The sequence below is a fragment of the Ambystoma mexicanum genome, chromosome 3q, assembly GCF_040938575.1.
Source record: "Ambystoma mexicanum isolate Mex_15411 chromosome 3q, UKY_AmexF1_1, whole genome shotgun sequence".
NCBI classification, from domain to species: Eukaryota; Metazoa; Chordata; class Amphibia; order Caudata; family Ambystomatidae; genus Ambystoma; species Ambystoma mexicanum.
Window position 1 is genome coordinate 624023745 of NC_090926.1, and position 14467 is coordinate 624038211.

At 45.4% G+C, this 14467-nt stretch overlaps 1 protein-coding gene across 2 annotated transcripts in view; it reads left to right on the plus strand.

Moving 5' to 3' along the window:
* The window catches only part of DNAH9 (dynein axonemal heavy chain 9), a 1527051-nt gene that overhangs the window by 1038553 nt on the left and 474031 nt on the right, over positions 1–14467 (plus strand). For both annotated transcript variants that reach the window (XM_069654516.1, XM_069654515.1), the window contains exons 50-51: positions 732–1157; positions 1829–1948. In XM_069654516.1, coding sequence (XP_069510617.1) covers positions 732–1157; positions 1829–1948 — 546 coding nt within the window. The remainder of the gene's footprint in view (positions 1–731; positions 1158–1828; positions 1949–14467) is intronic.

Sequence of the window (14467 nt, forward strand, 5' to 3'; positions counted from 1 at the left end):
AGTCCTTCGGGGATGCTTCATATGCGCCTAGTATTATTGATTGGCTAAGCGTCTCCACATACACGGGAGCTGAGCAGCTGGTTATGTGCACAGCCGTGAGGACCGTCTTCCACTGTATTTCAGATAGGTAGTTGTCACGGCTTACGCCCTATGGCCAGTGGTCGTGACCAGCCGCCTTTGCAAGTAACATAGGACTTTTAGGTTATTGGCCCTCTTGTTTTTTTCTGAAAGGAATGTCGGCCTGCATGCATGATAGCGGGAACAATCCTGCCAAGAAACTCTTACAGAGAAGTTAATTTGAAGATAAAAGCATCCATTTTTATCTCGACTTTCAAGAAAAAAGTAATTTACAGTCGTGTCCAGAAATGCAAGACCTTAGATATTTGTCTCTTAAATAACGCACAGTTGGGAAATCCATCTTTTGGTGCTTACTTTTGTATTGCGGGTTGGATGTGCAGAAAGCAATTGCGCATTTTTTTTAGCCTCTGGACTGATGGCAAATGTTCCATGCATTACATTAATTCACCTTTAGCAATTCCCGGGAGCCAAATGGGGGGGGTGGGGAGGGTCCTTTCCAATAGCTTTCAGTCATGTTTAAAATTCAGTGTGTTGCTTCTGGCTCCTGTGCTAGTGCTTCAGATTAATGACTCTCAAGCCGGGCTCCACTCTTTGTCTCAGGCCAAAGAAAAGGCGCTTGTTGTTGTCTAACAATCCTATTTTCCTCTTTCCAGAACAATCTGACAGAGCTGAAGTCATTCGGCGCGCCGCCTTCCGCTGTCAGCAATGTCGCTGGTGCCGTGATGGTGCTCACGGCGCCCGGCGGGAAGGTTCCCAAGGACCGGAGCTGGAAGGCTGCTAAGATGATGATGGGCAAGGTGGATGGCTTCCTGGATAGCCTGGTCACCTTCAACAAGGAGAACATCCACGAGAACTGCATCAAGCAGATCCAGCCCTTCCTGCAGGACCCAGAATTCAACCCCGAGTTCATCTCATCCAAGTCGTTTGCAGCCGCAGGCCTGTGCTCCTGGGTCATAAACATTGTCAAGTTCTATGAAGTGTTTTGTGACGTGGAGCCAAAGCGGCAGGCTTTGAATAAAGCAAACGCAGATTTAGCAGCTGCACAGGAGAAGCTCACCCACATCAAAGCCAAAATTACTGTAAGTGAATGGCTTTGTTTACGAATGCAGAATACTTGTGTCCCCACCTTTCACGCTCCTGCGTGTCATAATCATCAGCGGTCCATCTGGCTGCGCGCCCAACGGCGTGTGCTAGCCAATGAGAGCAAAAAGGCAATCAAAGTGTGTGTTGCAACCAACTGCTTCTACTGCATTGAAAGCAGTGGGGGTGTGTTCATCCGACTCGCCTAGGCGAGTGATGATTATGACACGTTGAGACACCCTGACTTCCACACGCATTCTATGTGCAAGCTATATGCCCTGACGATTAACCACTGGTCCGAAATGCCTAGGCTTTGTAGCTTTTTGCCATTGGCCACAGTATAGTGGCCAACACATTGAACACAACATTGTTTTGACTCATCAAAAATCTGTAGTTATGCACTTTTTTCAACCTACGAATACAACAAGATCACCAACATCATTAACTTATATATTGCTCTGGTTCTTTAGCTAGAGTAAGGTTGTGCAGCCCACACTGCTTGCTTTCACTAGCCAAGGTCCACAGTTCTGCCATGCTTTGAAACATTTCCAATGGTCATGATGCAAGAGTCAAGGTTGGCGGAACACAAGGCGGTGTTGATGTCTACAGCTGTGTCATCTATTGCTGTTCATGTTGCCTGAGATTTCTTTTTGGTTTTCCATTAATACAGCTTCTTAATGAAAACCTGGCAAAGCTAACCGCAAAATTTGAGAAGGCTACAGCGGATAAACTGAAGTGCCAGCAAGAAGCCGAATCTACTGCACGCACCATCTCCCTGGCGAATCGACTGGTAAGTAACAACAAAACAATCTTTAATATCGGAGTACGGAACAAATTCAGTTAACATAAAGTTTGATAAGGGCGAGGAAGTCCAGGTTTTCAAAACTAGAAATACACAAGTGGGTTGGTTAATTGTACATGACAAGAGAGCAGATTCCATTGATAGTATGATAGACTGCATGACTAATAATTCATCCTTTTGGACCCTTATCCTGAAATGCTTGGGCTACAGTCAAGATTCCCTGATTGTTAACTTCTTGTTCCGATCTGTTGGGTTGTGGATGATTTTGTCATCATGGGTGTTGGGACCAGTTTTCTAAAGTCCAATTAAGGGCTTCGTAAAACTGTCCAATGAGGCAGTACTTAAGCTCCATTCTTAATATAAGGCTGCACCACCTGAAAATATTGGTAGCATGGACAGAGTAGCCAGGCTTATTTTAGGAGGGAGAGAGGGCTGTAGGAAAGTACAAATAACCTCCACCATGCAAATGGTTCAAAGAAACACTTACACCAAGAAGTATTATAAAACATAAAGATTTATTATAAATACAAGTAGGCCAAGATAGTTCTTGGGGGTGGGAGATAAGTACTTTGTCATAGAATCATAAACACAGTATAAACACATAACACAATGCTTAAGGTACACAGACCAAAGCATATACCCTGTTCAGAATAACTGACAGTAATTATAGGTAGGTCAGACCCAATTAAACACGTTTAAAATAGAACACACCTATTCAGGGGGAGTAAAACCACAAGTTACATTTAGCAATTCAAGGTTAGTAGACCCTGTCGGTTATACCGTGACATTGTTATATAAATCACATAGTAAACCAACCTGCAAGAATACTATACTGAATAGTGGAATACAAATTCATGCAACAGTATGAACCTACAACTACATGTAGTATAACCTTCAGTTATACCACATGAGTAAGACCAAATGTTGTAATAAACTATTACAATTTTCTTTTTCCTTTGGATCAGTGAAACACAGACTAAGGTAAGCAACAACTCCTTACACTGTTTTAGGATTGCGCCAGGCAGACCAAGGCAAGTTAAACCCCACAGTACACTTAGTCAGAATGGCACACAGCTATTCAATGTAGGTAAAGACCAAGGCAGACTCATTCCAGACATGCTATACAGCAAGTCAGGGGAAGCAAAACCCAGTTGCTGAACTTATAATTTCCTGAAAGAAATAGTAAAGTGAAGCCAACAGTATTACTTTTGGGAAGAGGAGGTTCTAATTCACAGGCAAGTAAAATAACCCTACATACTTTTAATTATGGCAGAACACATTCATAGGTAAGTAAATACATTTGTAACTGCTCATATTTCAGAGGGACAGTTACCAAACCATCTCTTTCACAAGTAAGTAACAATTATTACATTTCACGTCAAAAGGCCCAAACCATATACGTCTATCCCTATTCTTGAAGCATGAGTGTTCTCAGTGGCAAGGGGGTGGGGGGTTTAGTGCTCTAGTGGCCAACAGACAAGTCAGGATATGCACAGATGCAGAAAAACAGTTACTGAGGAAAGCTTTTTAAAACAGGTAAGTATTGTACTTAAGAGTTGCATAAAGGTTTCAGGGAAGAGGGATTCCAGCATTGGCCTGGGCAAACTGGATGAGAGAACTCCAAGTTACATGAATCATCCCCAAAGCACCACAGGATTCACACAATGTTTAAGGTAGGTAATACCCCAGCCGACACAGTACCTCAGCAGAGAAGAGGAGTTTGCAGCAGGATGTCTTCAAAATCTGCAGCCGAAACCCAGTCCTTGAATTTCTTAGCATGGAGACTGAAAAAAGGACACTGGAAGGGAATTTGCAGAAAGTATTAATGGAGAAAGCTCCAGGCAAGAGTTTCTTTGAGGCTGGTCGAAGCTCTGTGGTTTTTGCACACTTTTTCCCACTAAGGCTCCTGACCTGAGCCCTTCAGTGCACCAGCCACAGCTAGAGCAGGAGCAGATGCTCCATCCGCAGGCTGCAGGAGCAGCCCTGCCACCCCCCTATCACCTGTAGCTAACGAGGTAAGCCATCCGTCTGTATCTACCCCTGCACCTCCTCTGCTGGCTAAAGCGACTCTGACCGCTGTAATTACTATCATAATTGCTAAAACCAAAAGCTGAATCCTTTGCCACAGCAGCTGTGTTCATATTGATGTAACTTGCACTATCGCGGCACGGAAAACCGCATGGTTTTCACACTTCCAAGATGGCCGCCGCTGACGAACGGAGTTCACCTCGACTTTGATTCAGGAACACTTCCTGATTTGGCTGTGAATCTGCCTTCTGATTGGGCAGTCACCTTCCCTTAACCCATCGTGGGGCACCGGCAGGCGTGAGCCGGCCCCATCGAAGGCTCCCACTAAGGCTCCTGACCTGAGCCTGACCAAAGACTGCCAGAGCGCAGGCCCCAAAACTCTGCTTGAGCGCATCATCACCTCAGACTAATCCTGCCATTTTGACCACCTTGAGACCCCTGTGCCCATGCAACCTGCGCTTCTACGATCTGTGAGTACAACGGAATATATTGACTCTTGAAACACCCGTGACACAACGTTATGCTTACCTGATGGGATAACTTGCAACTCTCTGCAGTCTCTACCGTCACACTTGGCACGTTCATTATCCTTTCGCATTTAGGGGATACTCTGCCTTTACTACCATTATAGAATGCATATTGACTTCTCACTGTTCTCTAGGCACGATTAGCATCCTTCGCATTCAGAGCACGCTCTGCCCTCACTACCATTGTTGAACGTATTACTTTGCACTGTTCTCTAGTTATGTTAGCATCTCTCGCATCTAGATGATACTCTGCCCTTCCTACCACTGCTGATTGTTTTATTGACTCCCCATTGTTCTCTAGGCACTTTAGCATTAATCGCATTTAGGTGTAAACTTTGCCTTGCTACTACTCTCAAATGTATTTTTGCTGTCTATTCACGGCCTTTACAACACTCAGTATCTTACAGCACTCGCTCCCCTTGCGCATGTGAGCACCCACCACTATTCTGCATGGGTAGAAATTAGTAAACATAACCATAGTCAGTCTTTACTAGACTCTAACAGGCTCATCGGCACGCTAGGCTGTCACTCACGAACTACCGCACACCACCTGCCCAGTGAGTCCACAGTAATGCGTAGCCTAAAACAGGATTAGTAAATTTAACCCCAGATTGCCTACACCCTTCAGTATGCAGGTGCTGCTAACCTTAATGATGTTCCCCTTCTGCATAATTCCTATTGCCACCCCCTGCACCAGAGGGCACTACATCAAGATTAATGATGACCTAGGGAGACTGAGTTGTCCACGCCACTACCCCATCCCTTGCCCTACACCTTTCCTCCCCTCACTTCCCCCTTTTCCTTTAATAACAACACCTAAACCATATCCAAGTTTAACTACGATCACCATACTGAATAGGCGGACCTCCCTGCCTATAGTCTCATCTGCCTTCCCCCCAGACATGTCCAAGCGCAACGAGAGACTTGCCAGTAGACTACCAGGCAACAAGCACTCTGTAATACAACACATTGACAAGCACACTCATCCAGATCGCTCTAATTCCACCCATAATAACTCTAGGCGAAAAAAGTCAACGCTCACAGTTGCATTAAACATCACGGATACCATCACCCCCAGCCCACCTTTGAAGAACTTACGGACACAGCCTATCAAAGGTGCACTATTGAATGTCCGGTCCCTTGTAGCACACGCATCAGAGATTGCTGACACTATCATAAACAACAACCTAGACTTCCTAGTTATGACAGAAACCTGGTTGCATGAGGCAGCATGCCCTTCCATTGCCCTAGCCATCCCGGATAATTACACCATTCTCTGAGCAGACAGACCCACGGCTCGCGGAGGAGGAGTAGCCATTATCTTCAAAGTCACTCTTAACATAAGACCAGCCACCCCCATAGTGCTATCTTCTTGTGAACTCCTCTCAGTCAAGTTTCAAACCTCACCGAACACCACTATCACACGACATAACATCTACAGGCCTCCAGGACCCCCTGGATCCTTCGAAGAAGACATCACAGCCTTAGCAGCTGACAACACCAAGCCTACAGCGCAAAACATCATCCTAGGAGACTTTAACCTTGGGTATAATGACACCAGCGACCCACATGCAACTTCCCTAGTTTCTGCACTATCACACTATGGCTACACCCAAATCAGTTCCAAACCTACCCACGAAAAGGGCAGGATAATTGACTGGGTAGCAGCTCTCAATTGTAACACTACCCTATTAGATACTACCCCGCTAGTATGGTCCGACCACCACCACCTCATCACCTTGAGGTAAACATCAACAACCTAGAAAAGACTAAGCCTTCCATTGCTCCTTCTTGCCTCACAAGAAATAAAAGCAACATTACAGTAGAAGGCTTAGTTCCCTTGGTAGTCCCTATACTCGATGCCCTTCCAGACACCAACGATCCTAATAACTTGACCACCACCTATAATGAGACTATGGTCAAAGCGATTGATGCTATTGCCCCGCTAAAACTGCGCACAAGTAAACCGACAGCCCATCTTAACTCGTGGTTTACACCAGAGTTAAAAAATACTCCGTACAGAAAAAAGAAAACTGGAATCACGTTTGAAATCCTCACCCACTCCGGAAAACAAAACTAACCTGGCCATCATATCTGCCACCTACAAAAATAAGATAATTCAGACTAAAAAAGAAACTTACAATGACAGAATAGCCCAAGCTAGTTCCAATACTAAAGAACGTTTCATTATTCTCAGAGAACTTGAAAACCCCAATCCCACGCCAGATACCTGTACCAAGGATAAATCCTGGTGTACCAGTATACAAAATGCCCTTTCCAACAAAGTTAAAGGACTTCAGACTAAAATAGCTGACAAAAGATCCCAACTAACAGTTAACACTCCAGCACCCACCGTTACCGCACACACTAACTCAGGCCTCATGTTTAAAAAAGTTACCATACCATTAGTCCAAAATATTATTGCGTCTCTAAAACCTTCTAACTGTAAGGGTGATAGCTGTCCTGCCCAGATCATAAAGGATGCAGCTAGAGACCTAGCACCATTTATTACTAAGCTCATAAACTCCTCATTCGCCAGTAACTCTGTCCCAAGTAACCTTAAGCAGTCTTGGGTCTTACCGCTACTAAAGAAACAGACTCTTGACCCGGCTATTCCCACCAACTATAGACCAATTACGACAGTCCCCTTTTTACTAAAGATCTTGGATAGAATTGCCTATCTCCATATACAAGACTATCTTGAAGTCACAAATTACTCGGAACCCGTCAATCTGGTTTCAGACCTCAGCATGGCACAGAAACCGCCCTTGTTGATCTCAAGAGCCAGATCGATGAATTGAAAGATAATGGAAAGATGGCCATCCTACTCCTCCTGGACCTCTCAGCGGCTTTCGATCTGGTGGATCATGCTATACTCTGCGACCACTTATCATCAGCAGCTCACTTCTCCAGTTCTGCAGTTTCCTGGATCCAATCCTTCCTTGCAAATAGAACAATGCGCTTGTTCTCACCCTCGGCAGCTGCTGATCCCATTCCCATCACCTGTGGTGTCCCCCAAGGATCATGTGTCTCGCCCACTTTGTACAACATTTTTACAAAGCCACTCTTCGGCAAATTAGACCGTCTGGGTGTCACCTACACTAATTACGCGGATGACACCCAGATACTACTACCCCTATCAGGAACCTACGATATTGATGTCGCACGGATCAACAAAGTCTACACCATCATTCAGGCATGGATGGCCACGCATGGCCTCTGCCTGAATGATAAAACAGAGTTACTCCTAGTTGGCTCACCTAACAATTTGCTCAAAATTAGTCCTCGATACACAAGCATCATCATTGATGGGAACAATATACCCGTAGCCAAACATGTAAAAACTCTAGGTTTTTACCTCGATGCACAATCTAACCTAACAAAACAGATAAACATGACCTCATCTGCCACTGCCTACACTGGCAAACTGATTAGAGCGTGCAGACCTTTCCTCTCCACTACTAGTACCCTGACTCTGTCGAGGGCGCTCAAACAATCCAAATTAGATTACTGCAACAGTCTTTACCTTGGTGCCAATAAAGCCATTATAAATAAACTACAGATCATGCAAAATAACGCTCTCAGAGTAGCGTTAAACATTCCCAAAAGAGAGCATATATCAGAAACTAGAAAGCAACACAAGTGGCTCTTTATACAGGATAAAATTGACTTGAAAACTATCTGCCTCACCCACAAAGCACTTAACCACCAAGCCCCCCCTTATCTCACAGACAAGTTCACATGGAAAGTGCACACAGAACCACTAGATCATCTAACAGACCTTGTCCGGTGGTGCCTAGATTTAACTTAAAAAGAGCCTGAGGCGCCAGCTTCCCAGTATTAGCCGCCCAGCTATGGAACTCCCTCTCCCAGAATATTCAAATGATTCAAGCTTTTAACATATTCAGAAGCCATGTCATCTCTTGGCTACTTAACAAAACATAATCGCCATAGCTGCTATACTAGTGACCTTTTTGTAGACTACACATTTTGCACATACGTTGCCCAGTATTCTCGTTATGACCTCGAATGTCTGACTGTATAAAAATGTACTATTTTGTATAATATGTATATATTTTGCTGTCGTAAATCTTACCATGACTGCATGTTGTAACCATTTAATTGTCCTTACAGTGCCCAATTACCTCTGGGTCAGGTGCGCTTTATAAATAAACAAACAAACCTTTTGAGGAGCCAGGAGAAGACTGAATAACGCTGGTCAAATTCTCGTCGCTAACCTGATCCAGCACACTGATCAGCAGACTTCAAGGATTCAAATTGTCTCTGGAGGTCCAGCAGGGTGCCACCAAAGTTTCAGTGAGCTTCAGAATTCAGAAGACCATGCACCGCACAATGGCTTTAGGTCCCATGGTATTGGGGTATTGCAGCACATCAAGGTCGCGGCATGTTGTGGGATGGCTCAGAATGCAGGACTCCTTGAGTCTAGTGGATATCACCAGACTCTGGGACACCCAGGTCGCTTGGAAGGAAGGGTAACAGCAGGTTCCTGGCACACAGCAGACTCTCCAGTCGATGGATATCGTCTCAGATGGCTTTTCTTCATCTTCTTTTTTGGATTTGGTTCCAGTGGTCGACTACCTCTTCAGTTCCCATGATTAGAACTTTATACAGGAACTCAGTCAATCACACAGGCTGGAAACATTCAAACCTGGGGGGTGGATGTCCTTTGTGCACAGCCGGCTCCCAGTTGTACCTGGTTCGAGCCAGGTGTGCCAAAATGCAAATGGCTGCAGCGTTTCAGACCCCTCCCCCATTTCCTGTACTCCCCGACACTGGAACCTTGGAAGGCTTGCCAAAGTCCAAAAACACACAAAGGCATTTCCCACTCTGAGGGGTAGGGGAAGGAGCAAGAAAGGACAAGAAAACAGGGGTGCCTTACCACAGCTGTGGAAACAGCCTGCGAGTAAGTTGCACAGAATTGGTAAAAAAGATTCACTGCCACCAGCCATTTAGGTTAAGCTTGTCACTCTAACAGAAATGTTAAAGGAGCAGCGAGAAAGGGGATGCAATGGATCTCCCCAGCACTCCACATAAGGTGGGGTGTGCTGGTCTCACAACATAAAATGTAGAGAGTATAAACATATCCTTTCTTCCCTTGGGAACAGATGCTCACACAAGGTAAGCCAGAGAAAATAAAAAGGGGAGCCTAAAGGGCAACCCAGCAACACTGCACAGAAAGTGCTGTATTCTGCAACATTAAAATGTAGATACCAAAAGGTTGTCAAAAAGGATAAAATAAAAAAATACACTATGGAGAGTCTAAAATCATTCCACTCATTAAAAGAGTAAAAGAAATGGTGAGTAGGGAAAAAGGTTCCCACTCAATGGGCAACAAGGAAAAATAATCCATAAATCCAGCAAAAAAGTTCTGGGGGTCTCACAAGTGAGGGAGATTTAGCACTAAAATGAAAATCTTACTAACAATGGGCTGCACACAAAGCGTGACCCATTAATGAAAGTCAGGTTTATGGAGCAAAAAACCCTATTTGGTAATTAATGGCGCAAAATCAAAGATCCTAGTGTTTGGACGAAGCTGAACATCATACCAATGGGATATGTGGTGCTCGAAGAAGTCCTGTTGTCCCGATATTGTGGCTTTAATGCCCAGATTTTTTCATGTTTGCTTCACTTCTATAAACATAGAAAAAAGTGCTTGCCAACAATTTGGTGTGTGTATAAAAAAGAATGGAACTAACAGAATGTGCTCCAACTATACTGAATAAACACTGATTCGCTGGAGGGAAATAGTGTAGCCCACCTTTTATGCGATTTGTTCGGGAAAGGAGGGCTTGCTCCAAATTAGTCTCCCCCTAATCCCAGAGAGACCCTATGAACATTGTCCTCTAACAGCATCACTAACTTCACAGGGGTGAGACATACAGTGGATCCCAATTAAAGACTGCACTTTTCTTCATCCACAGAGCGTTTCACCTTGAAAGCTGGTCAGAAATGCACTTTTACTCCTTATTAACTTTGATCTGATTTGCCCCGTTTTAGTGCATTTCATTTTCTGAAAATCGACCTTTCCCGAATAAGACTGTCCCAAATTCCATGCATGCATAATATTGCAGCAGTGATATGTTGTGTCCGGAAGGTCTAAATAAACACAGCCCTGTCGTGTGCACGGCTGCATACTTGGTGGAAGCAAGCTTAGGCAGGGCATATGGGCCGATGAATGCAAATGAGGGGTAATGCGAAAAAGAAGATGATGGAGGTTGCATGAGTGATGCCCCGTATGCATCGGAAGCAAAGCTCAATGAAAGGGCAAACAGATGATTGGGAGTAGATGGAATGCCTGGATATCAACCATAGGTAGGCGACAGAGAGGAGGAGCAAAGGAAGGGGATTATGGGGGCTTTGGCAGGAAAGGCAACCCAGTGCATGCAAACTGGCGCGATGGGATGTGTGGGAAAAGTGGATAGACCAATTTGTGAAAACTGCATTGGTAAAGGTGCTTTTGGAAAATGTGTCAGGTGGGAGAAAAGATAATAGAGCCGTCTTTTCTCATGGATTGTGTCCTCTCACGTATTCCTCATCTTATGATATGATATCTTCCCATTTCATATGCTTCAGAAAAGGGTGCTGTGTGTCAATGTGGTTGACTCGATGTCCCTCGAGAGCTTCCATCCCTGAGTCAACGTTGTTGTTGGTATATATAGCATGCGCAGCACCCACATTGACTTCAGTTACATTTTTCTGCGATAGCTAATGCTTCAATGAATTACTATGCGCGGCAGTTTTTTCTGTGAGAAAACTTCATTCGAGTACAATGGGAAGAATCCAGGGTAAAGGATTTATATGAAAATTTGCAATCAGTTAGTGGGGCCAACACTTCACCTGAGATGGAATATGCTGAAAATGTTCTTGACAGAGGCTCCGACCCCCTCGAATGAGAAGGTAAAAGGCCATGCTCCTGTTGAGCCACCTAAGTCAGACAAGGAGGGGCGTAAGCTGGAGACCCCTCGAGATCCTTTGAGATTTTGACACAACAAGAAATTGTCGAAGACTCTTACGAGTCGAGGGTCAAGCCCTTCGAGGGCTCTGTCGAAGATGAGATCAAAGTAAGAGTCATCGAAGATGTCGACGCCTTAAGCATGGACACTGTCGACGCCATTGACGTCAAAGTCGTCGACACCGTTGGTTTTCAGATCACCGACACCTTTGGTGAAACCATCGATACCTTTACCTTCTAAGCCTAAGGAAATGCAGAAAACGTACAAACCACTACCAAAGAAAGATTTATTTAAGTCTTTATCCTCAATTCATGAGGAATATGAACCACGATACTCCACCATTTGGAATGGAATTAAGCACGATCATTTGAGTTGAGAGGTGACTCTCCTCGAACAAAAAGGTAAAAAACGTTCACGCTCCAGGAGCAGTTTACATCATTCCTTGTCATCTTTGAGGAAGTTGAAGAAAAGGCATTATAAATCGCCCGCTTAGAGTTCACCTGATTTTTCCCTGGAGAGGAGTATAAACTGTCCAACTAAATCCTCTACTCCAGCACAGTGGGAACATTGCCTAGTTATTCAGGCTGCAATGTCAACCTCTAAACGGACTGCATACCCTACCATCCCACCAGATAGGGATGATAAGCGTTTCAACGCTTGGGCAAGAAAATTATTTTCTTCTGGAAGCATGGTGCTGAAGTCTGCAAATTACACTAGCGCGTTAGCAAAATTCACAATCACCCTGTGGGACTGTGTTGCTCTGGCCGCTGACCATTGTCCCGAAAGGGGAAGGGATTGACTGGTTCCTGAGCATTGTAAGAGATGTCAAGGAGGCTATGTGCGAGTCTCTGCAATCAGAATTGGACTCAGCTGATAGCATCAGCAGAGCCATGGCGGCAATCACAGTAATACACAGATTTGCATGGTTGAAAATGTCAGGTTTTGCACCGGATGTGCAGTCCAGGCTCCTCAACCTGCCCTTTTACGGCACCCAGTTGTTTTGCAGCAAAGCTGATGAAAGTTTAGAGAGACTGCAGACCTATAAGGCAGCAGCCGAGTCCCTTAGAGCCGCCATCATACAGCTACAATCGTCTCATCCCAGTGGATCATCTTAGATGGGGTAAGTCCTTTCACTCCTACTCCTTAGTTGGAAGAGAGAGAGGACTTGCTAGTCAAAGGGGTCAGATAAGATTCCCTTATGATGGATGAGGGAGAGGTGCAAAGCCCGCCCAAGCAGCGGCTACTTTACCATCAGCCACTGCTTCAGCCGCCTCACAGTGGGAGGCCTTCACCCACGGTGGAAGGCAGATTCTCACTGTATCTGACAGAATGGCGAGGCATCACTTCAAATGCTTGGGCATTAGAAACAGTAGTCCAGTGTTACTGCCTTCCCTTTCTGAAGAGGCCTCAGGACCATCTACCAGAGAGCCACTCATTCAAGGTTCCAGATCCATTCCTTGTGCTGGAAACTTTGAGCCTGCTAGAGAAACGTGCTATAGAACCAGTACCTGTGACGGAGAGGAACAAAGGGTGGTACTGTCCCTATTTCCCAATCCACAAGAGAAGGACGGAAGATTGAGACCCATTTTGGACTGGAGACACTTGAACAAGTTCCTCAGGCAGGACACATTCAAAATGGTCACATTTTCTCAGATTCTTTAGGCCCTCCAGCTTCAGGATTGGATGGTGTCATTGGACCTTCAGGATGCTTACTTTCTTGTGCTGATCCATCACAAGCACAGAAAGTACCTGTTGTTGGCAGTTGGCGGTTCTCATTATGATTTTCGGGTTCTGCCATTTGGGCTGACTTGCCCGAGGGTGTTCACCAAGTTGATGGTGGGGGGGCAGTGAGTCTCAGGGGAGGAAGTCTTCATGTCTACCCCTACCTCAACAATATGATGATCGGGGCTCGGTCTCGCGAAAATGCCATGGGACATCTCAGCATAACCTGCCACACTCCCCACAGACTGGTTCTGTCCCTCAATTACAAGAGGTCCCACATGATAAAATCTCAAAGACTCCAATTCATAGGAGCAATCCTGGAAGCATCCTTTGGAAAAGTCTTGGCACCCGAGGTGAGGGCTCAAGTATTTCTGCAGATGGTGACCAAATTCCAGAGTGCACAGCTTCTTCCCGCCTTTGAGGTTGCTCGGCCTCATGGCATCCTTCATTTTCCTGGTGCCAGAGGCTCACCTGAGAATGAGATCCCTTCAATGGGCCCTCAGGGAGCAGTGGTCTCAAATCTCGGGCAAGATGTCAGTCCCACTTCAGGCTCCGAATAGGGTCACATGGCCAGAGATTACAGTAGTTACAGATGCCTCCCTTACGGGGTGATAAGCCCACGCCAACTATATGACAGTCAGTGGTTGTTGGTCTCAGAGTACAAACCACACATGGCCATAGATTACAGTAGTTGCAGATGCCTCCCTTACGGGGTGGTAAGTCCACGCCAACTATATGACAGTGAGTGGTTGTTGGTCTCAATCAGATTACAAGCCACACATGGCCAGAGATTACAGTAGTTACAGATGCCTCCCTTACGGGGTGGTAAGCCCACGCCAACTATATGACAGTCAGTGGTTGTTGGTCTCAATCAGAGTACAAACCACACTTTAATCTTTTGGAGCTGAGGGCGATCAGACTAGCGCTGAAATCCTTTCTGCCTTCTGTAAATTGAAAGTATGTCCTGATAATGATGAACAACACAGTGGCCATGTACTACCTCAACAAGAGAGGAGGTATAGGGTCTACCACTGTACAGAGAGGCAATGCGCTCTGGTTCTAGGCAATTTAAGAGGGAGTCCCCCTATCAGCAGTTCACCTAGCAGGGGAGGCGAACACAACGGCGGATGCTCTGAGCAGGCAGAGCACATTCTCCCACGAGTGGCAGTTGGCTCAGGAAGTCCTTCAAGAGATCTTACCCCTTTGGGGAACCCCTCAGGTAGATCCATGCGCGAACAGTGTCAACTGGAAGTGCA